Source organism: Ursus arctos, unplaced genomic scaffold, assembly GCF_023065955.2.
Source record: "Ursus arctos isolate Adak ecotype North America unplaced genomic scaffold, UrsArc2.0 scaffold_20, whole genome shotgun sequence".
NCBI lineage: Eukaryota > Metazoa > Chordata > Mammalia > Carnivora > Ursidae > Ursus > Ursus arctos.
The window spans coordinates 24094102-24119108 of NW_026622875.1; the positions used below are offsets into that span (position 1 = coordinate 24094102).

A 25007-nucleotide genomic window follows, 5' to 3' on the forward strand; every position below is an offset into this window, starting at 1 on the left:
TGGTTTGCATTTTCCTGATGATGAGTGATATTGAGCATGTTTTCATGTGCCTGTTGGCCATCTGTATGTCATTGTTCGAGAAATGTCTGCTATGTCCTCTGCCCATTTTTAATTGGATTACTTTTTGGTATACGGTTGTATAAGTTCTTCATATGTTTTGGATACTAACCCTTTATCAGATAGGTCATTTGCAAATATCTTCTCCAATTCTGTAAGTTGCCTTTTAGTTTGGTTGGTTGTTTCCTTTGCTGTGCAGAAGCTTTTTATTTTGATGTAGTCCCAATAGTTTATATTTGCTTTTATTTCCCTTGCCTCAGGAGACCTATCTAGAAAGATATTGCTACCATCAATGTCAGAGAAATTACTGCCTGTGCTCTCTTCTAGGATTCTTATGGTTTCAGGTCTACATTTTGGTCTTTAAACATTTTGAGTTTATTTTTGTGTATGGTGTAAGAAAGTCCAGTTTCATTCTTTTACACGTAGCTGTCCAGTTTTCCCAACACCATTTATTGAAGAGACTGTCTTTCCCTTTGCATATTCTTGTATCCTTTCTTGAAGATTAAGCGACCATATAATTGTGGGCTTATTTCTGGGTTTTCTTCTTATTTTTATTTTTGTTTTTTTTAAAGTAATCTCTACACCCTAAATCAGGCTTGAACTCACGACCCCGAGATCAAGAGTCACATGCTCTCCCAACTGAGTCAGCTAGGTACCGCTGTTTCTGGGTTTTCTATTCTGTTCTGTTGATCTATGTGTCTGTTTTTGTGCCAGTACCATACTGTTTTGTTTACTACAGTTTCATAATATAATTTGAAATATAGAATTGTGATACCTCCAGTTTTATTCTTTTTCAAGATCGCTTTGGCTATTTAAGTTCTTTTGTGGTTCCTTACAAATTTCAAGATTGTTCCAGCTCTGTGAAAAATGCTGTTGGTGTTTTGATAGGGATTGTGTTAAATGTGTAGATTGCTTTAGGTAGCATAGACATTTTAACAATATTTGTTCTTCTAATCCATGAGCGTGGAATGTCTTTCCATTTCTCTGTTTTTTAAATTTCTTTCATCAGTGTTTTTACAGTTTTCAGAGTACAGGTCTTTTACCTCCTGGTTAAGTTTAGATATTTTATTATTTTTGGTGCAATTGTAAATGGGATTGTTTCTTCATAAAGATTTATTTATTTGAGAGAGAAAGAGAGCATGCGTGCGAGTGAGAGAGAGCACATGGTGGGGCAGAAGGAGAGGGAGAGAGAATCCCAAGTGGACTCCCAGACAAGCAGAGCTGGATGCACCCTGAGATCATGACTTGAGGTGAAATCAAGAGTTGGATCCTTAACCTACAGAGTCACCCAGGTGCCCTGGGATTATTTTCTTAATTTCTCTTTCTGCTGCTTCATTATTAGTGTATAGAAATACAACAGATTTCTCTATAGTGATTTTGTATCCTGTGACTACTGAATTCATTTATCAGTTCTAGTAGTTTTCTGGGGGAGTCTTTAGAGTTTTCTGTAGATAGTATCATGTCATCTGCAAATAGTAAAAGTTTTTTCCTTACCATTCTTCCTTACCATTTTGGATGCTTTTAATTTCTTTTTGTTGTCTGATTGCTGTGGCTAGGACTTTCAGTACTATGTTGAATAAAAGTGGTGAGAGTGGACATTCTTGTCTTCTTCCTGACCTTACAGGAAAAGCTCTCAGTTTTGCCCCCATTGAGTATGATGTTAGTTATGGATTTTTCATATATAGCCTTTATTATGTTGAGGTAGTTTTCCTCTAACCTACGTTGTTGGAGATTTTTGTCATGAATGGATGTTGTACTTTGTTAAGTGCTTTTATTCATCCATTGAAATGACATATGTTTTTTATCCTTTCTCTTGTTGATGCGATGTATCACACTGATTTGTGAATATTGAACCACACTTACATCCCAGGAATAAATCCCACTTGATTTTGCTGAATGATTTTTTTAATGTGTTGTTAGATTCTGTTTGCTAATATTGTGTTGAGGATTTTTGCATCTATGTTCATCGGAGGTATTGGCCTGTAGCTCTCTTTTTTTGTAGTGTCTTTATCTGGTTTTGGTATCAGGGTAATGCTGGCCTCATAGAATGAATTTGGAAGTTTACTTTCCTCTTCTATTTTTTGGAAAAGTTTGAGAAGAATAGGTATTAACTCTTCTTAAAATGTTCGGTAGAGTTCCCTATGAAGCTGTCTGGTTCTGGACTTCATTTTGTTGGGAGTTTTTTTGTTTGTTTGTTGGGAGTGTTTTTTTTCTAGCTCCTTTAGGTGTAAATGTAGGTTGTTTGAGATTTTTCTTGCTTCTTGAGATCGGCCTGTATTGCTATAAACTGTCTTAGAAGAGATGGTTTTGCTGCCTCCCAAAGATTTTGGACCATTGTGTTTTCATTTTTCATTTGTTTCCATGTAATTTTTATTTCTTCTCTGATTTCTTGGTTGACCCATTCATTGTTTAGTAGCATGTTATTTAACCTCCATGTATTTGTGCTCTTTCCAGACTTTTTCTTGTAGTTGATTTCTAGTTTTTTAGTGTTGTGGTCAGAGAAGATACATAATATGACTTTGATCTTTTTGAATTTGTTGAGACTTGTTTTGTGGCTTAATATGTGATCTGTTCTGCATCATGTTCCATGTGCACTTGAAAAGAATGTGTAATCAGCTGTTTGTGGATGGGATGTTCTTAACATATCTGTTAGATTCATCTAGTCCAGTGTGTCATTCAAAGGCACTGTTTCCTTATAGATTTTCTGTTTGAATGATCTGTCCACTGATATAAGTGGGGTGTTGAAGTCCCCTACTATTATTGTATTACTATCAATTACTTCCTTTATGTTTGTTATTAACTGTCTTATGTATTTGGGTGCTCCCATGTTAGATGCATTAATAGTTACAATTGTTATATCCTGTTATTGTATTGTCCCCTTTATTATAGTCCTTTGTGTCTTGTTACAGTTTTTGTTTTAAAGTCTATTTTGTCCAGGGGCGCCTGTGTGGCTCAGTCAGTTAAGTGTCTTCCTTCAGCTCAGGTCATGATCCCAGAGTCCCAGGATGGAGCCCTGCATTGGGCTTTCTGCTCGGCTGGTAGTCTGCTTCTCCCTCTGCCCCTTACTCCACTCATGCTCTTTCTCTCAAATAAATAAATAAAATCTTTAAAAAAATATGTTAAAATCTATTTTGTCCAGTACAAGTATAGTTACCCCAGCTTTCTTTTGACATCCATTTGAATGATAAGTGTTTCCCCATGCCCTCATTCTCAATCTGCAGGTGTCTTTACATCTGAAATGAGTCTTTTATAGGCGGCATACAGATAGGTACTGTTTTTTTTTTTTTTTAAATCCACTCTGTCACCATTTGTGTTTTGATTTGAGCATTTAGTCCATTTGCATTCAAAATATTTATTGGTAGGTATGTATTTATTGCCATTTTGTTACTTGTTTTGTGGTTGTTTTTGTAGTTTTTCTCTGATCTCTTGTTCTCTTTCACAGTTTGTTGACTTTCTTTAGTGATATACTTGGCTTTCTTTCTCTTTATCCTTTGCATATTTATTACTGGTTTCTGATTTGTGGTTACTGTTATGTTTGTATGTAACATCTTCTGCATCTAGCAGTCTGTGTTGGGTTTGTGGTCACTTAAGTTTGAACCCATTCTTTACTTTTGTCCTCTCCACATTTTAGGTATATGGTGTTATATTTTACATCCTTCTATTTTATGAATCCCTTGAGTGATTTTTACAGAAATACTTTTTACTGCTTTTGTATTGTTTACTTTTCATATTCTCATTTATGGTCCTTTCCACTCAGAGTCCCATTTAATATTTCTTGTAGGGCTGGTTTAATGGTCATGAATTCCTTTAGTTTTTTTGTTTGAGAAAGTCTTTATTTCTCATTCTTTTGTGAATGATAGCCTTGCTTGATAGAGTATTCTTGGCTGCAGATTTTTCCCTTCTAGCACTTTGACTCTATCATGCACTCTCTTCTGGCCTGCACAGCTTCTGCTGAAAAATTTGCTGATAGTCTTATATGTAAGTGTCTTCTTTTCTTTTGTTGCTTTAAAATTTTTTTTTATCACTACTCTTTGCCATTTTAATTACTATGTGTTTTGATGTGGACCTCCTTGGGTTGAATTTTTTTGGGCATCTCAGTGCCTTCTGGATTTAGATATCGTTTTCTTCCTCAGATTAGGGAAATTTTCAGCTATTGTTTTTTCAAATAAATTTCTGCCCCCTTTTCTCGGTCTTCTTTTGGGATTCCTATAATGCAAATGTTATTATGCTTGATGGACTCACTGAGTTCCCTGAGTGTATTCTCAATTTGCATATTTTGTTTTCCTCTATTTGCTCAGCTTGGTTAGTTCCCTTACTCGGTCTTCCAGGTCATTAATTTGTTCCTCTGCTTTCTCTAGCCTATTCCATCTAGTGTATTTCTAATTTGATTTGTTGCGTTCTTCATCTCTGATTGGTTGTTTTTTTCATCTTTTTGTTAAGGTCCTCACTAATGTCCTCCACTCTTTTCTCAAGTGCAGTGAGTATCTTCATTACTTTAAATTCTCTATCAGGCATATTACTTATATCCATTTCACTTGGGTCTTTTGTTCGTGTTTGGTCCTGTTCTTTCATTTGGGACATATTAGGAGTCAGCTGTGTCTCTTGCTTTTGATGGTAATAGTCTTTTGAAGAAGAGGCCCTGTAGTTCCCTGCAGTGCAGTGTCCTCTGTTCTCTAGGACCCAGTGCTTTAGGGAGTGTCTCCTGTGTGTGTTGATTTTGCTCTCCTGTTGGGTCCTGGTTGCTTTTTCCTTCAGTCCAGTTATCTACAGAGGTTCTCTTGGCTTGTTGTGGGAAGTGTTTGGTCCCCTGCCGAGTGGGGTGTTTTAACAAAGTGTATTGTAGTCTGTTTGTGAAATGAGTCCTGCCATTGCTGCTGCTGCTGCAGCTGAGGTCCTACAAAACCCATGGATTTGGAGATGTGGTGCTGGCGAGGTTTGTGCTGGTGTTCTTGGGAGGAGGCCTGTAAGACTGGGACTGAGGCAAGCATGACTGGGAAGGGTGGGTCCACTGAAGTGTGGTATGGGGAGATGGGGCTGGTGTAAGCAAGTGAATGTTGGCACCTGTAATGTTTTTGCTGAAAAATTAGCCGATAGCCTTATGGGGTTTCCCTTGTGTGTAACTATTTCTTTTCGGTGTTTTTAAAATTCTCTATCATTTTTTGCTATTTGACCTATTATGTGTTTGATGGTGGAACTCCTTGGGTTAACTTCATTAGGGCCTTTCTGCCCTTCCTGGAACAGGGTGTCTGTTTCCTTCCCCAAATTGGGGAAGTTTTCAGCTATTATTTCTTCAAGTAAGTTTTTTGCCCCCTTCTCTCTCTCTTCTCCTTCTGGAATCTCTATTATGTGAATGTTATTATGCTTGATTATGTTGCAGAATTCCCTTTCTCTGTTCTCATTTTTTATTATTCTTTTTTCTTTTTGCTCTTCAGTTTGGTTGCTTTGCATTACTCTGTCTTCCAGATTGCTAATCTGTTCTTCTGTGTCTTTTAATCTGCTACTGATTACCTCTAGTGTATTTTTCATTTCTGTTATTGAATTTTTCAGCTCTTACTGGTTATTTTATTTATATATGTATATATTTTATAAAATATTTATGAATATATTTTATATTTAGTGTTTCTGTTGACATTCTCACTGAGTTCATTCACTCTTTTTCTCAGGTCTAGTAATTATCTTAATGACTATTACCTTTGAAGTTTTTATCAGGCATATTGCTTATCTCTCTTTCATTTATCTTTTTTACCATGATTTTGTCTTGTTTTTTCATTTGGGAGATATTTCTCTGTTTCCTCATTTTGTCTCTCTATATTTGTTTCTAAGTATTAGGTAGGTCAACTCCTGGTCTTGAAAGTAGTGGCCTTGTGTAGAAGAGATCTTATGGTGCCAATAGTGCAGTCCTCCCTGGTCACCAGAACCAGGCACTCCAAGGGTGTCCCCTTTGTAGGCTTAGTGCACCCTTCTTCTGTTGCTGAGCTGCTGTTGTTGTGGGTGTGCTGGTGGCTGGGGCTGGCTTCCAGCCTGACTGACTGCAGTGACTTGATTTGCCTGATATGGGTGTACTGGGCAGTTTGCTCCCTGCAAGGTTGAGAAGGCCACCTGTTGCCCGTGTATTCGCTGGTAGGTGGGGTCATCACTCAGCCTAGCTAGCTGTCTACAATTAGTATCTGCCATACCTGCAGGCACAGTGAAGGGCAGGACTTGCTCTCTGCACAACCAGCTTAGAGGATCAGCTGCAAGAACTATGAGCATGCTGGTGGGGGGTTATTTCCTCTCCTCCCAAGGGCAGGAGTTACTTTGGAGTGGTACAGTGTTGGCAGAGTTGCCGTCCATGTGTGGCAGGGCAGGAGCTGTTTTGGAGGGATGGCTGCCAAGGTGGGCAGGTTGGGTGGGGTGGTCTGCAGGAGAATGTGGGGGCATGGCACTCAGTGATAGCGAGGTAGATGGAGAGTGTTAGAACTGGCTCCCAGAAGCATCTTGCTATCTAGGCTGCAGGAGGCAAGGAAAAACGGTGCCTGCCATTGCTTTTGTTGCCAGAGAAATATTTGGCCCCTCCAGTACATAGTCTCAGATTAGTCAATAAACCTTTTTCATGAATGCCCCCAGAAGCTGCTGTTTCTGTGCTGCGTCTCTGAGTTATTTAGAATGTTGGCTCTTTTAAGGGCAGGGATTAGGTTTCTTGTCACCCTCTGGCTCTCCTGGAGTTAAGCCTGCTGATTTTTAAAGTTCCTAGAGTTAAGCCCTGGTGGTCTTCAAATCCAGGTGTTTGGTTTTTTTGTTTTTTGTTTTTTTAAAGATTTTATTTGTTTGAGAAACAGCGAGCAGGAGGTGGGGAGGGGCTGAGGTAGAGGGACAAACAGACTTCATGCTGCGCACAGAACTGGATACAGGGCTCCATCCCAGGACCCTGGGATCATGACCTGAGCTGAAGGCAGACACTTAACAGACTGAGCCACCCACGTGCCCCTCTAAGTATTTTCTAATTTCCCTTGTGATTTCTTCTTTGATCCATTGTTTGGTTGAGTGTATTGTTTAATTATCACAAATTTTCGAGTTCTCCATTTTCCTTCTGTTATTGATTTCTAACTTTATCCTGTTGTGGTCTGAGAATGTACTTTGTGTGATCTATCTTTTAAAATCTGTTGTGACTTAATTTGTGGCCTAACATATGGTCTGTCCTGGAGAATGTCTCATGTACACTTGAGAAGGCTGTGTATTGTGTTTTTGTTGGGTAGAGTGTTCTTTATAAATCTGTTAGATCTGGTTTATTATGTTCAGTTCCTGTTTCATTACTTATCTTTTGTCTGGTTGTTCTTTTATTGAGAGTGGGGTATTAAAGTCTTCAACTATTATTACAGAATGATTTCTTCCTTCAATTCTGTAAATTTTTGCTGAATGTGCCTTGATGGTCTGTTATTAAGTGTATACATTTTTATAATTATTAATTCTTCTTGCTGTGTTGAACCTTTTATTAATATGTAATGTCCTTTGTAATATTTTTTGATTTGAAGTCTGTTTTGTCTGATGTTAATATAGCCACCCTTGCTCTCTTTTGGCTCTTATTTGCATGGAATATCTTTTACCATCCTTTGACTTTCAAACTCCGTGTCTTTGGATCTAAAGTGACTCTGTTTTAGATAGCATATAGTTGGATCATATTTTTATCCATTTGGCCAATCTGTCAAGAGTTTAATCCATTTACATTTAAGGTAATTGATGATAAGTAGGGACTTATTTCTATCATTTTGCTATTTTTTATATTGTCTTACAGCTTTTCTGTTCCTCATTTTCTGTATTACTGGCCTTTTTTTGTTTTGTTGTTACTGAGTGAAATGTTTAAATTCCTTTCTTATTTCTTTTTGTATATATTCTATCACTGTCTTTGTTATTATGAGGATTACATTTAACATCTTCAAATTATAACACTTTAATTGGAATTTATAACAGTTTATTTTTTATTTTATTTTTTATTTATTTATTTATTTATTTTTAAAGATTTTATTTATCTGACAGAGACAGCGAGAGAGGGAACACAAGCAGGGGGAGTGGGAGAGGAAGAAGCAAGCTCCCAGTGGAGCAGGGAGCCTGATGCGGGGCTCAATCCCAGGACCGTGGGATCACACCCTGAGCCGAGGGGAGACACTTAACGACTGAGCCACCCAGGCACCCCTATTTTATTTTTTTTTAAAGATTTTATTTATTTATTTGGAGAGAGAGACAGATAGTGACAGAAATAGTGAGAGAGAACACAAGAGGGGAGGAGAGGAAGGAGCAGGCTCCTGCTGAGAAGGGAGCCCGATGTGGGGCTCCGTTGAGTTGAAGGCAGACGCTTAACCGACTGAGCCACCCAGGCACCCCTATAACAGCTTAATTTAAATAACATGCAAAAACTCTGCTCCTTACAGTTCCATCCCCACCCCTTTCAGTTGTTGATGTCACATGATTACATGTTTATACATGTGTGCCCCAAAACACAAACTAATAATTCTTTTTCTTTAAAAATTTTTTTTTTCTTTTAAAAAAAAGTTTTTTTTTAATTTAAATTCAGTTTCGTTAACATATAGTGTATTATTAGTTTTAGGGGAGAATTTAATGGTTCATTAGTTACATTACATCAAGTTGTGCTCATTACATCAAGTGCCCTCCTTCATGGGCATCACCCAGTTACCCCATCCCCCTACCAACCTCACCTCCAGGAACCCTCAGTTTGTTTCCTGTAATTAAGAATCTCTTATGGTTTGCCTCCCTCTCTGTTTTTATCTTATTTTATTTTTCCCTTCCTTCCCCTATTTTTTAAAAAGATATTTATTTATTTTAGAGAGAATGTGTGTGAGAGTGGGGGGAGGGGCAGAGGGAGAGAATCGAGCAGCCTCCCCACTGAGTGGGGAGCTCCACATGGGGCTCGAACCCATGACCCATGAGATCATGACCTGAGCCAAAACCAAGAGTTGGATGCTCAACTGACTGAGCTATCCAGGTGTCCTTTTTGATTCCTTTTTAGGTTTTCATCTCTTTAGCAATATTTCCATTTTGTTAAAAAATTGTTTTCACACCTTCCTTCAGTTCTTTAAGATGATTGTTTTAAAGTTTTTATCTAGTTGATCTGGCCTCAAGTCTTTTTTTTTTTTTTTTTTTTCCTTTCCTCCCCATGGATAGTTTCTGTTGATTTTTTTTTTTTTTTCCTTTGAATGGGCCATACTTTCCTGATGCTTTGCATGTTTGTTACTTTTTTGTTGGAAACTGGATGTTTGAATCTAATAATCAGATTCTTCTCCTTCACCAGGGTTTGCTGAGTTTTCTTGTTTTTGATTGTTGCAGGCTGTCTCTGTGCCAAGGATCAACCTAAGGTGTAAACTTAAAGTCTCAGGTTTTTTTTCAGCCTGCACCTTTCCCTCATCATGTGCTGGGACTTTCTAATTTCCCAAGTGTGCATTTACTTTTAAATGTATGTGTAGTCTTTAATGTCTGTCTTCCAAAAGGGGCAAGACAGAACAATGAAGGGAAGAAGAATAGGACAATGGCCCTTTAAATTTCCTGAAAGTCACTTTAGCTTCTTGGCTTCTCTGAGGTTAGAAGCAGTAATCACTGATCAGATCACAGAACCCTGATATTTGGAGCCAAGTGTTCTTTTTGCTCACCCTACACAAATTGGGGGCAAGCTGCTCCTGGTAGCCTGTGTACAGCTGCCATGGGGGAGAAATGGGGGTGGGGAATGAGTATTTGTTACTGTGCTAGGAGCTAAAATTGTAATTAACCACAAATTGTCATTCTAGTTTTCCCTGGAATTTGCAAACCTCAGTAGACTCGACCAAGTTCTAAAATAGTTACTTGAGACAGAACCTGCCAGTGCAATTGTTGTCTAGGTGGAGAGACAAATTCCTGGTGCTCCTTACTCTGCAGTCTTCCCAGGATCCTCTCCTCCTGAACTTTTACAATGGGACAGAATTCAGGAATGCCTTTCTGATTTCTCAGACTTCCCTCTTCTGTTGCTTTTGTGTAGTGTTAAAAAATATGGCAGTTAGTTTTCTGAGATTTCCTGGGTCTGTTACCTAACCTACTTTGGTCTCAACTTTCCCTTCCTCTCTCTTGTCCCTGTCTTGCTCAATTTTGGTTCCATTCCCAGAAGTTTCGTCTAACTGTGGGCCCTGTCATGGAGTTCTTGCGTGTCAGTTTTGAGTGTTCATAGGACTCTAGCAGTTGCAGTCCTTCTCATGGCACAAGGGCAAAACCCCTTCCAGATTCGCTTGCTTTCATATTAGTGCAATAGTGAATATTAGTGAATACTAATGATTTGGAAATCCTCCTGTTTTTATGACTGTTAAATACTGCCTGTTACTTTTTAAAATTTTCTTACACAGATGCTGACACCTTGCAGTTTTTGCAGCCTTAGTGATTTGTCCCCCCCCCCCCATATTTTGATGTTTGTGGGGAATAATTTGTCACTATGTTTTGATACAAATACTGTTTTTTTTCTGTTACCTATTTGCTTTTGTTTTAATATAGGGATTCAGAGATTTAAAAAATTTGCTGTTACTATGCCATCAGTCCTTCTTTATTCTTTTACTTTTACCATTTTGTATGTTTATATTTTACATGGCTTTTTAATATTTTCATTGTCTTTTTCCTTCAAAAACATATAGTTTGACTTTTGTTTTTGATCCAGCTTAAAAGTCTTTCTCCTTTAACTGGAGCATTTATTTACATTTAATATAATTACTGATGTGAGTTAAAATCTATATTTCTTTTGTTCCATTTGTTCTGTTTGTTTCTCTCCTTTTAGATTTATTTTTATTCATCATCATGGTTCCTTTTTTTCTTTGTTACTTAGGAAATTATGCACTTGAGTTCTGTTCTTCGGTGGCTATTCCAGAAATTCTTAAGCATCTTTAATTTGCAAAATACTGATATTAAGAGATACCTTTATCTTCCTTCTGAATTATAAACAAAATTAGAACACTGTTACTTTATTTACTGTACTGCCAGCTAACACATTTTGTTATTGTGCATTTTAGCTATATTTTATTTTTATTTTTTATTTATTTATTTTTTAAAGATTTTCTTTATTAGAGAGAGAGAGAGGGCATGAGCAGGGAGGAGGGACAGAGGGAGAGAGAGAAGCAGATTCCCCACCAAGCAGGGAGTCTCATGTGGGCTCCATCCCAGGAGCCTGGGATCATGACCTGAGCTGAAGGCAGATGCTTAACCGACTGAGCCACCCATGTGCCCCTTAGCTATATTTTTAAATTTTCACAAGACCGTATTTTATGTAGTCAGTGTTTCTTTACAGTACTCATTTCTTTGCTCTTTATTCCTTTCTGCATTTTTGCCTTTTTATCAAGAATCTTTTGCATGAAGCATCTCCTTTAGAATTTTTTATAGATCTGTCAGATTTGTTTTGTTTGTTTGAAAATAGTCTTATGCCCTTATTATTAGTGGATATTTTCACTAGATTTAAAATTTTAGATTGGCAATTAATTTCTTTCAGCACATCGAATATATTAGTATACTATCAGTTTCCATTATTACTGCTAAGAATTTAGCTGGCATTCAGCTGTCTCTCCTTTGAAGATAATCCTTTTTTCTGTAATTGCTTTTAAGGTTTTCTGTCTTTGTTTCTCTGTACTTTAATATGATGTGCCTAGGTGTGATTTTTTTTTTTTTTCTCTATTTTGTTTGCAGTTTGCTGGGCTTCTAGAATTGGTGGATTTATGTCTTTTATTGGCTCTCAAAACTTCTTAGCCATTATATCTTCACATCCTCCTTCTCCATTTTTTTCTCTATTTCTTGGAGGCCAATTATGCATGTATCCTCTTCATTTGAAGTAGAATGTGTGCTGTGTTTTCCTGAATGTAGCATAGAGAACTAAAAAGATGGAGTCTGTTTTACCTTCCCTTCATTTGTTCATTTAATTTTCTTTTCTGCTTTCTATTAAGCCTGTGATTTGAGATCTTACTTTCAGCAATTGTAATTTTTTGTCCTAAATTTTTAGTTTATTCTTTTTCAAGTCTGTTTTGTTTACAGTTTACAGTTCTCTGCCAAAAGTTTCAAGCTTTGATTTTTATTTCTTTGAACATTGTTAACATAATTGTTTTATTGTCTCTGCTAATAATACAGTATCAGAAGTCCTTCTTTCTGGGGCGCCTGGGTGGCACAGTGGTTAAGCGTCTGCCTTCGGCTCAGGGCGTGATCCCAGTGTTCTGGGATCAAGCCCCACATCGAGCCCCACATCGGGCTCCTCTGCTATGAGCCTGCTTCTTCCTCTCCCACTCCCCCTGCTTGTGTTCCCTCTCTCGCTGGCTGTCTCTGTCAAATAAATAAATAAAATCTTAAAAAAAAGAAAGAAGTCCTTCTTTCTTGGTTGGTTTCTTTTGACTGTTGTTTCTGTCTCTTTATGTCTCTTATGTTTCCTGTATTCCTTGGTTATCTTTGACTGTTTGCTGGATGTTGTATTTGAAACATTTTTTGGTGGGGATAATTTAACGCCTTTTTCCAGAGAAGATATCATTTGCTTCTGCCAGGCACATGGAAGCACTTTTTTTTTTTTTTTTTTTTTTAAGATTTTACTTATTAGAGAGCAAGCATGAGCAGGGTGGGGGAGGGGCAGAGAGAGGGAGAAGCAGACTCCCCACTGAGCAGGGAGCCCAAAGTGGGGTTTGATCCAGGGACCCTGAGATCACGACCTGAGCCGAAGGCAGATGCTTAACCAACTGAGTCACCAGGTGCCCCATGAAAGCACTTTTAATTTGGGACTTTCTTGAGATATTGGAATGACTCAGAGGAGAGGAAACCAGGTTTCAGTTCATGGGACAGATAGTTTACTTCTAGTTAACCCTTATCCTGAGCATTGTAGTCCTTACAGGTAACAATTTTAAGTGGGGGGGAAAGGGGGTGTGGGATTTTCACAGCTCTATCTCTGGATTGCCAAATGCCTTTAGGGAAAAAGTGGGTTCTCATCTTCTCGATTTTTGGCCTGATAATTCCTCGTTATTGTGTTAGTTCTTTAATGCTTGTAAGAAAAAGAATTTAATGTCTTTTATTTTTTATTTTTTTTTTATTTTAAGTAACCTCTACCCCCAACATGGGGCTCAAACTCATGACCCTGAGATAAAGAGCTGCATGCTCTACCATATGAGCCAGCCAGGCACCCTGGATTTAATGTACTTTATTCAGCTTTCTTCGTTGCCTTTGGAGACAGAGCTGTCTACTCCACCGTTACCAAAAGTGGACTACTTTTCTCATGGAATTTAATCTTACCTAGACATATTTATGTAAAACAGATGTATGAGATAATTTTCTGAGTAATTTGTAGAAAACATCTAAGCTAATATATGATGGTATGATTAGGTAAGATCCATTTTATTTAGCATACTTTTTATATAACAACTGCCACTTATCTATAAGTTTCTATTGCCAGGTATCTCATTCTAAGTACTTTCCAAGTGTTGTCTGACTTAATTTAACCCATGAGGTGTAAGTATTACAGTGTTCTCTCTTTTACAGATGACAAAATCAATGCTCAAAGAAGTTAATGAGTTTGTCAATGTCATATAGTTTAATAAATAGTTAAGCTAGTAGTCACTTAGGCCATCTGACTCTGAATGCTAAACCTCTATACTTTACTCTTTATAGTGCTACAAGAACATATACCAAGAGGACCTGATCTGGTCATGGGATTAGGGGAGCTTTTCCTGAAGAAAGAAATCTGAGCCAGGATCTGAAGGTCAAGTATGAGTTAACTAAGTGAAGAATAGGGTAAGAATGCCAGGCCTTGAATCTGGAGAGATGACATTTTGACCATTTGAAAGAGGTCCAGTGTGGTAGTTAGGGAGATAGTCAGAATATGTGGCTCCACTCTTGGGGAGTATCTTACATTGATATCTACTGCCTTTATGTGGTGGTCTACATATGTCTGGTCTACAAAGAATGTATTCTTCCCACTTTAAAATTCTGGCCGACTCTTGATGGTGATACACTAGGATGAACATAGCACCACCTCTAAAGTATTCTTGCCAGAAAATACTGAACCTGAATCTGATAAAGCTTCTAGATGTAACCAGTTTACAAGAAATATAGGGAATGGAGAAATAGGTTAGAAGACAAGAGTACAGTAATCCAAAACTGAAATAGGGCGAGTTCTGCAAGACAGATGGCCTTTTTTTTTTTTTTTTTACAAAGAAAGGGGGGATGGGACTGCTATAGATTAAAAGAAACTTTAGAGTACCACATGTGGACATTGTTTGGATCCTGATTTGGAAAAAAAAATAAAAAGACATTTTTAAGACATTTTGGGGAAAATTGAACCTGGGCTAGGTATTAAGTGATAGTAAGAAATTATTATTTTTTTTGGTGTGATAATGGTATTGAAATTGTGTTTAAAAAGAATTTGTATTTGTTAGAGGTATATACTGAAATAAGTGTGTGGAAAAAAAATAAGAATGGAAGACTTTTGGCTTTCATTCATGGATTTATTATACTCTTTCTCTATTTTTGTGTATTTCTGAAAATTTCTCTAATGAAAAGTTAAAACTAGCTGAAAGATTTGTAAAAGCAGGAGGGATTAACGTTGTGGGTGATTGAGTTGTTGAAAAAGACCAAAACTTAAAAGGAAGAGAGTATGATATCAAGCATGAAAGTGGCAGAATCTGAGAATTTGTAACATGTTATTAGGTTTATCTGAAAGTAAAGTGGAAAGGCAACACCAGTAGACCAGACTTAAGGGTGACTGGTAAATTGTTTAGTTGGATTTCGCAATCTGAAGCAGCATTAAAGAGTAGAAGGATGCTTTGGAAGAAGTACTGACTTGGCAGCCAGAAAGCCTACTTTTCTTACTAATCCTGAGAAGATCATTTCACCTCTCTGGGTCTCAGATGGTTACAGTACCTGTTGTACTGGTACAACTCTCCCGTATGCTTCTCTGCCAGCTATGAACATGTAGAGATTTTGGATTAAACGATATCCAAAGTCCGCTTAAGATCTTAAATTTCATGATGCTAATGAATGTGTGTGATTGTGCCTCTTCAGAGGAGGAATTATACCTACATGTCAAACAATCCAAGAAATTTTTCCTATAGGCTGATAGAGTCTTGGATAACAAGAAGTGATGGTATGATAGACTGAATATAAACTTTTGTGTCTGCCAGTCACACAGAATCCTTTGTTGCTTGCTTCTGATCTACTTAGAAATAAAGACTACCTAAGAAAGTGGCACTGCATTTACCCTTGGATTTAGTCCAGTGAATTGTTAGATTGGCCTGTAACTTTGGGTCAGGTACAATTTTTTTAGTTTTTCAGGAAACAACTTCCAAAAGAGAATGGTTTATTTATTAGCAGCATGTGCTTTGTACATTATCTAGTTAAAACAAATAGTTCTGTGTGTGTGTGTGTGTGTGTGTGTGTAAAACTCATAATGTTTTGTTTCTAGAGGAGAACATTATAAGATAGGGTTTATTCTGATCATTCTTAAAATCAGCTTTCTAAGGAATCATACAAGTTTTGACACAAGAATGGCTTAAATTGCTTAAGAGTTAATTATCATATGGTTTCACTCATTTATGGAACATAAGAAGTAGGAAGATCGGTAGGAGAAGAAAGGGGGGGTAAACAGAAGGGGGAATGAACCATGAGAGACTATGGACTCTGAGAAACAAACTGAGGGCTTCAGAGGGGAGGGGGGTGGAGGAATGGGATAGGCTGGTGATGGGTATTAAGGAGGGCACGTATTGCATGGCGCACTGGGTGTTATACGCAAGTAATGAATCATGGAACTTTACATCAAAAACTAGGGATGTACTGTATGGTGACTAACATAATTAAAAAAAGAGTTATAGGTTCTTTTAAATATAATGTGCTTTAACACCTATTGCACTTTTTCTTTTTTCATTTAGGCAACGTGAATATTTTTTCTTGCCAATCTACTTCTTCTGATTTTACAAAAGATACTATATCTCCAGCAGCCCCTAAAGCCTAGGAGTCCAGTAAATCATCAAACACACTCATGACTGAAAAACAGGTAAACTTAAAATATTTGAAGCCAGTGTTTCTTGAAGTATGTGCCAAAGAATACTACATCTACATATGTGAAAAATCTTAAAGGGATTCTTTAGTAAAATAATTTTGGAAATGTTGCGTTAAAGATTAACGATTTCATTATTCTGAGACTTCACAATACTATTAATACATCAAGAGGCTTTAGCATACAGTATTTCCTATTTATTTAACATTAGTCTCATGAACATTTCATTAGTGTTGTATAGCACATCCTTTAGAAAATACCATTATTAGCTGTTTTCAGAATTTTCAAACAGTTACATTATTCTTTCTCTTACAAGAGGTATCAGAGAACAGTATATCATTTGATCATTCAAAGTGTGTGGCATTATTTACAGAGTACTTGATTTTTATGAGTCATAGTAGACATCCACTGAGATGCCCACACATTTGGCTCCTAAACCAGATATCTTCAGTAATTTTAATTCTGAGTCATGAATATTTGTGACCATAAGACCTCCAACATATATAAGGGAAAAGAGTGTAGGAAGGAGGAGAAGTGTGAAAAGGATAAAGAAGGTGAAGAAAGCAGTTAAAAGGAAAGATTTGGTGCTGTTAGTAATAGTGTTATCATAGTCCTAAGGGTAATTTGTTCTTTCTTTGTCTTGAGAGGTTCTTTAATGTTTAGGGGCATTTGGATATGGAGAGTAATACTTTTATATGTACTTTGTCTATTGCCTTAATTATTAATCTTAAAGCTGTTAAAATATTTAATACTATACCACTAATGAAAACTATTGTATGAATTTTATTTTTCAAGCACTTAAACATTGATTGAAAATTCACTCAAATTACCTTTTCAAATATACTTTAATAACTTAAAAAGTAAGTCACTTCACACAGTGATTTCAAATTGATCATTAAAAGACTTATAAACTATTATGGATTTAAATGTATAATTTAAAAAAATCATCTTTTTCTTATCTATATTGTATGTACAATATTGTATTTACATTTTTCTTCCCATTATTATGTTTTTATTTACTTCATCTAGAGAGTTAGGGTTACCTTCTCAGGTTTATGGTGTAAGTATGTATTTAGAATCAGGGATTCAGAACTTGGAAGTATCTTTCAGAGTGATTCTACTAGAATCATTTACCTAGATGGACAGACTCCTTTTTACACTTAGACCTTATCCATTATACAAGGGACTATCTGTGTTATTGGCCTTGACCATTCAGATGTTTTGATTTTTTTGTGCGTGTGACCCTACTCATTAAATGATACTTGTTTCTGAGTGACTTGCATTTAATTTACTGTTCAGTTAATATGACCTAATATGCAGCTGTTTTTTTTTTTTTTTAAACCTTGGTCAGACTTTTTTTTTTTTTTTAAGATTTTATTTATTTGAGAAAGAGAACGAGACTGCGCACATGCGCAGGAGTAGGGTCACAGGGAGAGAGAGAAGCAGACTCCACCATGAGGGCAGAGCCAGATGCGGGGCTTGAGCCATGATTCTGAGACCATGACCTGACCTGAAGTCAAATGCTAAACTGACTGAGCCACCCAGGCACCCCGCAACTGTTTCTTTTGAGTAGGGCCTGGTATGATTCAGTTAAACAAAAAAAACTAAGGTCTGTTTGGTTCATGAAATTACAAGGTGTTTTTGGTTGGTGTTTTTGTTTTAATTTATCCATTAAGACCATATGTATGAGTATGGAATTATATAATGTAATTATTTGTACTTATTTGCATTTTTTTTGGTCTGCTAATTTTGTTAGAAATTTGTTTTAATTTTAATCATTGTATGTGCATAAAAATTCATATTGAAAAACTTAGGAGAAAAAGTTCCATTATTCTGAAAACAAGGAAATTATTTCAAGAGTGTGTTTCTTCACTTTATATGTTAAAGTTGATCCTTTTCTCACTTCTTATAATTACAGCAGGAAGAAGCAGAATGGGAAAGCATAAATGTCCTGTTGATGATGCATGGCTTAAAACCTTTATCTCTAGTCAAAAGAACTGATCTTAAAGGTAGTCAGATCCTATTCTTGCTAGATCCTATTCTTTCTCATTGTGGTAAAAACTTTCTTTTTCCTTTAAAAACTTTTTACCTTAAAATTTTTTTGCCTTTATTTTTACTATCTGTATTATATCCCCAAAATGTAGATCTCATCGTTTTTGATAGACAGTCATCACAAAGGATGAGGCAGAATTTGAAAACATTGGTGGAAGAAACAACACGTCAACAGAACGTGATCCAGGAGCTCATAGAAACTAATCAGCAGCTTAAGTAAGAAAATAGAAAGAATTCTCTTTTGAATAGTTTATGTACAAGTGATATGCATTCTAAAAATAATTGCCTTGAAAAGAATCTTTGATTTTTAATCTTAATTTTAAAAAATTTTAAAAAATTTAAAAAAATTTTTCTATTTTGATTAAATATTAAGTTTAAAAAAATTTTTTAAGATTTTATTTTTTATTTATTTGAAGAGAGAGAGACAGCGAGAGAGGGAACACAAGCAGGGGGAGTGGGAGAGGAAGAAGCAGGCTCCTAGCGGAGGAGCCAGATGTGGGGCTCGATCCCATAACGCTGGGATCACGCCCTGAGCTGAAGGCAGACGCTTAACGACTGCGCCACCCAGGCGCCCCTAAAAAATATTTTTAATAGGTAAATCTTTTAGTAATAGCTTAGCTTAGGTATGTGATGGTGCCCTATATTTCTCCTATTGGTTTGTGTTATATGATGGAAATTTTAAGAATGCAAAGAAATTTTAGAAATTCATTATGTTGTTAGATGGGCATGTTTGTTGATGTGATTTGCTTTCATTACTAAGGGAAGCAATTGCATGTCTGTTATTAGAAATGAACTTCAGTTAGAACAAAGCCGAGCAGCCGATCATGAACAACGAGCTAATGACTTGGAACAAATTATGGAGAGTGTGAAGTCCAAAATTGGTGAATTGGAGGATGAATCCCTAAATAGGGTTTGCCAGCAACAGAATAAAATAAAAGATCTTCAAAAGGAGCAGAAAGCTTTACAGGTATTGATTATGTGTTTTCATAGATGATAGTACTAAAACAGCTCATTAAGGTCACAGGTGACTTCTTTGTTATTCAGTCATCTTTATCTTATTGATATCACTGTTGCCTTCTTAAAATTCTTTCTTTGGTTTCCAGAATATCCTCTCCTCTGGTTTTCCTCTAACTCCACTGCTCATTCTTTTATTCCTTTGCTGGTTCTTCTTGTCTTCCTATCCAATTAGTGCTGGGATTCCTCAGTATTTATTCCTTAGACTTTTCTCTTTCCTATATATTCTGACTCCCTTGGTGATATTCAGTCTAATGCATAACATAAATTCATTCATAATTTTAAATCTGTAGCCCACTCATCTTCCCTTAATTCCAGACTGATACCTTGTAGCCTACTTGATACCGCAACTGAATGTCTAATAGGCATCTTGAACTTTACATGTAAAATGGAGTTCCTGAATTTCTTCCCAAAACTTTTTCTTTTAGTCTTCACTCCGGTCCAAGTCACCTTCATTTCTGTCCTGCCTGTCTGTTGGTCTCCCTGTTTCCACCCTTGCCTTTTTCGGTATGCTTTCAACATAGTTGCTCAGAAACCTCAAATGGCTTTCCTTCCCTCTTTAGAGGAAAATCAAAAAGTCTTACTATGGCGTCTAGGGTCCTACATGATTTGGCTTCCTGTTACCTTCTAATTTCATCCAGTTTACTTCTTGCTTATTCTACTACAGTCACACTGACGTTTTTGTTTTTTTGTTTTTGTTTTCTTTAACGAGGGAGAGGGAGAGAGCGCACATGCCGGAGAGCATGAGCAGGTGGGGGAGGGGCCGAGGGAGAAGGAAAGAGAGAATCTTAAGCAGGCTCCAAGCTCAGCACGGAGCCCGAGGCAGGGCTTGATCTCACAACCTTGAGATTATGACCTGAGCTGAAATCAATAGTCAGACAGTTAACCAACTAAGTCACCCAGCCCCCCATGTTCTTGCTCTTTCTTGAACATTTTCCTCGAACATTCTCACCTCAGGGCCTTTGTACATTTTGTTCTTTCTTTTTCCTTTGCCCTGCATACTTTTTCCCAGTTAGCTGTATGACTTGTTCTCTCCTTTCTTGGGTGTCACCATCTCTCAGGGATTCCTTTCTTGAGTACTTTATTTACGGTTACCAGTTCCATCCCCCACACATCATACTGCCTTCCCCGATTTAAATTTTATCTATAGTTCTTACTGTCATCCAACATGCTAACATACTATATACTTTGTTTTGCTTATATATCTCACTGTGTTAGAATGTAAGCTCCATGAAGGCAAATATTTTTGTCTGATTTGTTTAGGCTAAGAGAGGCTGTTTTATTATTAATAGTCAATGCTCAAATATTTGAGTTGTTGAATTAAATTTAGATAACATTTTTATGGAATATCCTTCGTGATTATAAGTCGTTTGGTTACTTTTCTTTTTATATAAATAACAAATTGTAACACTGAATGCTTCATTTCCTAATCTTAAGAAACTTATTTTAAAACATGGGATTTTGTTATAATTAGAAGAAAAATCTTTTTAGTGATAATCAATGTTTAGTTGTCTGAGTTATTACAGATCCTTACAAATATTATATCTTTATGGACATCAGATCGTTAAAGTGGTTTTGTTGGCACAACGCTGTATTTACCTACGGCACACAGGGATTTAGGCTGCCTAAAAGGAACCAGTACGCATCAGGTTGGGTCTAGATGTCCGTTCAGTTTATGCTGGTAGCATTAGAAGGATCAGATGAGTTAATATAAAGTCCAGGGGGTCAGAATCACCCAGAGACCATAGGGAGTTCTGGTGTGAAGACAGAGGCAGTTTGGTGTTCTGTCCTTATTTAGGCTGCCAGCTTGGGGTACACAGTGCTAGAGCTGCTGGTGTTGATCGTAACTCCAGAGAAGATAGCCAAATCTGTTTTTATTACTTATCAGTCAACGAAATCCTCAACCATTAGGATATTTTGTTTTTAGGTTGGCTTTGTTAGGTAGTTTTCCTCATCAATGGAACATTATAAAATTATAAAGTCTCTCTAAAAGGAGGGCGATTTTGGAAATATTTCTATATGCATTTGATTTTTACCTTTCAGATACGGGGTATGTGGAAACCCAAGACCATTTAACACATCAACGTACTGATGTGAGAAAGCAGCCATCAGGAGCTGTAGAGGTGCTAATTTCTCTCAGCAATGGTTTTTTGTTTTGTTTTGTTTTGTTATTGTTGTTTTTTAAGCCCTATGCAGGGCTTGAACTCAGGACCCTGAGATCAAGACCTGGGCTGAGATCAAGAGTTGGGCGCTTAACAGACTGAGCCACCCAGGTGCCCCCTATTAGTGTTTTGTAATTTGGGGTACACTGGTCTTTCACATGCTTTATCAGATTTATCTCTAAGTATTCAATATTTTAATGGTATTGTAAATGATTGTAATTTCTATTTAATTTCTTTTTTTTTTAAGATTTTTTTTCAAATATTTATTCGAGAGAGAGAGGGAGAGTGAGAGAGCACAAGCAGGGGGAGTGGCAGAGGGAGAGGGAGAAGCAGGCTCCCCGCTGAGCATGGAGCCCAGTGTGGGGCTCTATCCCAGGACCCTGGGATCATGATCTGAGCCGAGGGCAGACATTAAACCAACTGAGCCACCCAGGCACCCTAAAGATTTTATTTATCTCTACACCCAGTGTGGGGCTCAAACTCACAACCCCTAGATCAAGAGTCACATGCTCTTCCAACTGAGCCAGCCAGATGCTCCAGTTTTGTGTTTAATTTCTTACTGTTCATTGCTAGTATATACAGAGAAATTGATTTTTCCCCCTTTTTTGTTGTTGTAAATTATACATAAACTTTACCATTTAAAAGTATACGCTTTGGTGGTATTACGTACATTCATGTTGTCGTGCATCTGTCCTCACCATCCATCTACAGAACTTTTTTCATCTTCCCAAACTGAAGCTCCATCCTCATTAAATAGTAACTCTTCATTCTTTGCTCCCTGCAACTCTTGGCAACCATCATTCTACTTTCTGTCTTGTTATTTGACTACTATAGATACCTCATATAAGTGGAATCATACAATATTTGTCCTTTTGTGACTGATTTATTTCATTTTAGCAAAATGTCAAAATTTATCCATGTTGTAACATGTGTTGGAATTTCCTTTCTTTTTAAAGCCAGATAACATTCTTTTGTGTATATATACCACATTTTGGTTATCCATTCATCCACCGATGACACTTGGATTGTTTTCACCTTTGGCTATTGTGAATCATACTGCTATGAACATGGGTATACAAATAGCTATTCAAGTCCCTGCTTTTAATTCTTTTGGGTATATAACCAGAAGTGGAATTTTTTGGTCATATGGTAATTTTATGGTTAATTTTTTGAGGAAATGCAGTATATTCTCAGGATTTGCTGCACAATTTTACATTTCTACTAGCAGTGCACTAAAGTTTCAGTTTCTCCACATCCTTACCCACACTTGTGATTTTTAATTTTGTTGTGTTTTCAATAGTAACCATCCTAACGGGTGTGAAGAGGTATCTCATTCTGGTTTCGATTTGTGTCTTCCTAATGGTCAGTGACATTGAGTGTTCTTTTCAGGTGGTTATTGGTCATTTTGTATGTTCTTTAGAGAAATGTCTATTCAAGTCCTTTCCTTGTTTTTTAATTAGATTTTGTTGTTGTACTTATTCTGGATACTGACTCCTTATCATATATATTATTTGAAAGTATTTTCTCATACTGTGGGTTGTCATTTAACTCTGTTGATAGTGTCCTTTGATGCACAAATGTTTTAAATTTGGATGAAGTCCAATTTATCTATTTTTTTTTCTCTTGCTTGTGCTTTTTGTGTCCTTTTCAAGAAATGATTGCCAAATCCAGTGTCATGAAGCTTTTTTCCTATGTTTTCTTCTAAGAGTTTTAAAGTTTTATTTCATATATTTAGATCTTTGATCTGTTTTAATTTTTTTGTATATGGTGTTAGATAAGGGTCCAACTTAATTCTTTTGCATGCAGAGATCTGGTTTTCCCAACATTATTTGTTGAACAAAGCCTATTCTTTTCCCATTGAATGATCTTGGTACCCTTGATGAAAATAATGTGATCATATATCCACAGGATTATTTTTGGGCTCTCTGTTCTACTCCATTAGTATATACATCTGTCTTTATGCCAGTATCATGCTGTTTTGATTACTGTAGTTTTGTAGTTAAGCCTTGAAGTCAGGAAGTGTGAGAGCTTTAACTTTGTTCCTTTTCAAGCTTGTTTTGGTTGTGCTTGAGAGTCCATATGAACTTTAGGACCGATTTTTCTGTTTCTGCAAAAAAAATGTCATTGGGATTTTGATATGGGTCGCATAGAATCTGTAGGTCACTTCAGGTAGTATTGACCTCTTAACAATATTAAGTCTTCCAGTCTGTGAACACAGAATGTCTTTCCATTCATTTGTGTCTTCTTTACTTTCCTTCAGCAGCCTTTTGTAGTTTTCAGAGTATAAATCTTTTGACTTCTTGGTTTATTTCTATTTTATTCTTTTTGATGCTATTGTAAATGAAATTGTTTTCATTTTTTTAAGATTTATTTATTTTGAGAGAGAGAATGAGGTAAGTAGTGACAGAGGGAGAGAGAGAATCTCAAGCAGACTCCCCACTGAGCGTGAAGCCCAACATGGGGTTCAATCCCAGAACCTTGAGATCATGACCTGAGCTGAAATCAAGAGTTAGACACCTAACTGACTGAGCCACTCAGGCGTCCCTGGAATTGTGTTTTTTTGTTTGTTTGTTTTAAAGATTTTATTTATTTATTTGACAGAGACAGCAAGAAAGGGAACACAAGCAAAGAGAGTATGAGAGGGAGAAACAGGCTTCCCGCCTAGCAGAGAGCCTGATGTGGGGCTCGATCCCAGGACCCTGGGATCATGAGCTGAGCTGAAGGCAGATGCTTAACGGCTGAGCCACCCAGGCGCCCCTGGAATTGTTTTTTTAATTTCACTTTTGGATTGTTCATTGTTAGTGCAATGCACTAAAATCAATGCAATTGATTTTTCTGTGTTGACTTCATATCCTGCTACTTTGCTGAGTTCATTTATTCTAACGGTGTGTGTGTGTGTGTGTGTGTGTGTGTGTGGACACTTTAGGTTTTCTGCACATAAGATCATATCATCTGCAAACATAATTTTACTTCTTTCCAAAATGGATGCCTTTTATTTCTCTTTCTTGGCTGATTACTCTGACTAGGACTCCAGTACTGTGTGGCAAATGCAGGCATCTTTACCTTGTTTCTGATCTTAGAGGAAAAGTTTTCAGTCTTTCACTGTTGAGTATGAGGTTCACTGTGGGTTTTTCATAAATGGTTTTATTACGTTTAGATTGTTTCTTTTTATTCCTAGTTTGTTGATTGTTTTTATCATGAAAGGTATTGAACTTTGTCAAATGCTTTTTCTGAATCAATTGAGATGATCGTATTTTTTTTTCTCCATTCTGTTGATGTGATGTGTTATATTGAATTTTCATATTTTTTTAAAGATTTTTTTTTATTCATTTGAGAGAGAGAGGGAGAGAGAGATTGAGCAGGGGGAGAGGGAGAGGGAGAAGCAGACTCCCTGCTGAGCTGGGAGCCCAATGTGGGGCTCGATCCCAGGACCTGGAGATAATGATCTGAGCCAAAGGCAAATGCTTAACCATCTAAGCCACCCAGGCACCCCTAATTTTTCATATGTTGAGTCATTCTTGCATTCCAGGAATAAATCTCACTTGGTCCTGGTGTACAGTCCTTTTAATATGCTGCTGAATTTGGTTTGCTAGTATTTTGTTGGGGGTTATTTGCATTAGTGTTTATAAGGGATATTGGTTTGTGGTTCTCTTGTGTTGTCTGGCTTGATATCGGGGTAATGTTGGCTTCACAGAATAACTTAGGAGAAA

At 36.9% G+C, this 25007-nt stretch overlaps 1 protein-coding gene across 18 annotated transcripts in view; it reads left to right on the top strand.

Annotated features, from left to right (window-relative positions):
- The window catches only part of CEP70 (centrosomal protein 70), a 76993-nt gene that overhangs the window by 15786 nt on the left and 36200 nt on the right, over positions 1 to 25007 (top strand). For 9 of the 18 annotated variants that reach the window (XM_048216018.2, XM_048216023.2, XM_044383434.3 and 6 more), the window contains 5 exons: positions 13687 to 13809; positions 15942 to 16066; positions 17988 to 18078; positions 18214 to 18337; positions 18908 to 19088. In XM_048216018.2, coding sequence (XP_048071975.1) covers positions 16052 to 16066; positions 17988 to 18078; positions 18214 to 18337; positions 18908 to 19088 — 411 coding nt within the window. In that variant the 5' untranslated portion in view covers positions 13687 to 13809; positions 15942 to 16051. The remainder of the gene's footprint in view (positions 1 to 13686; positions 13810 to 15941; positions 16067 to 17987; positions 18079 to 18213; positions 18338 to 18907; positions 19089 to 25007) is intronic. The other 9 variants (XM_048216026.2, XM_048216028.2, XM_048216015.2 and 6 more) reach the window with 2 other exon arrangements.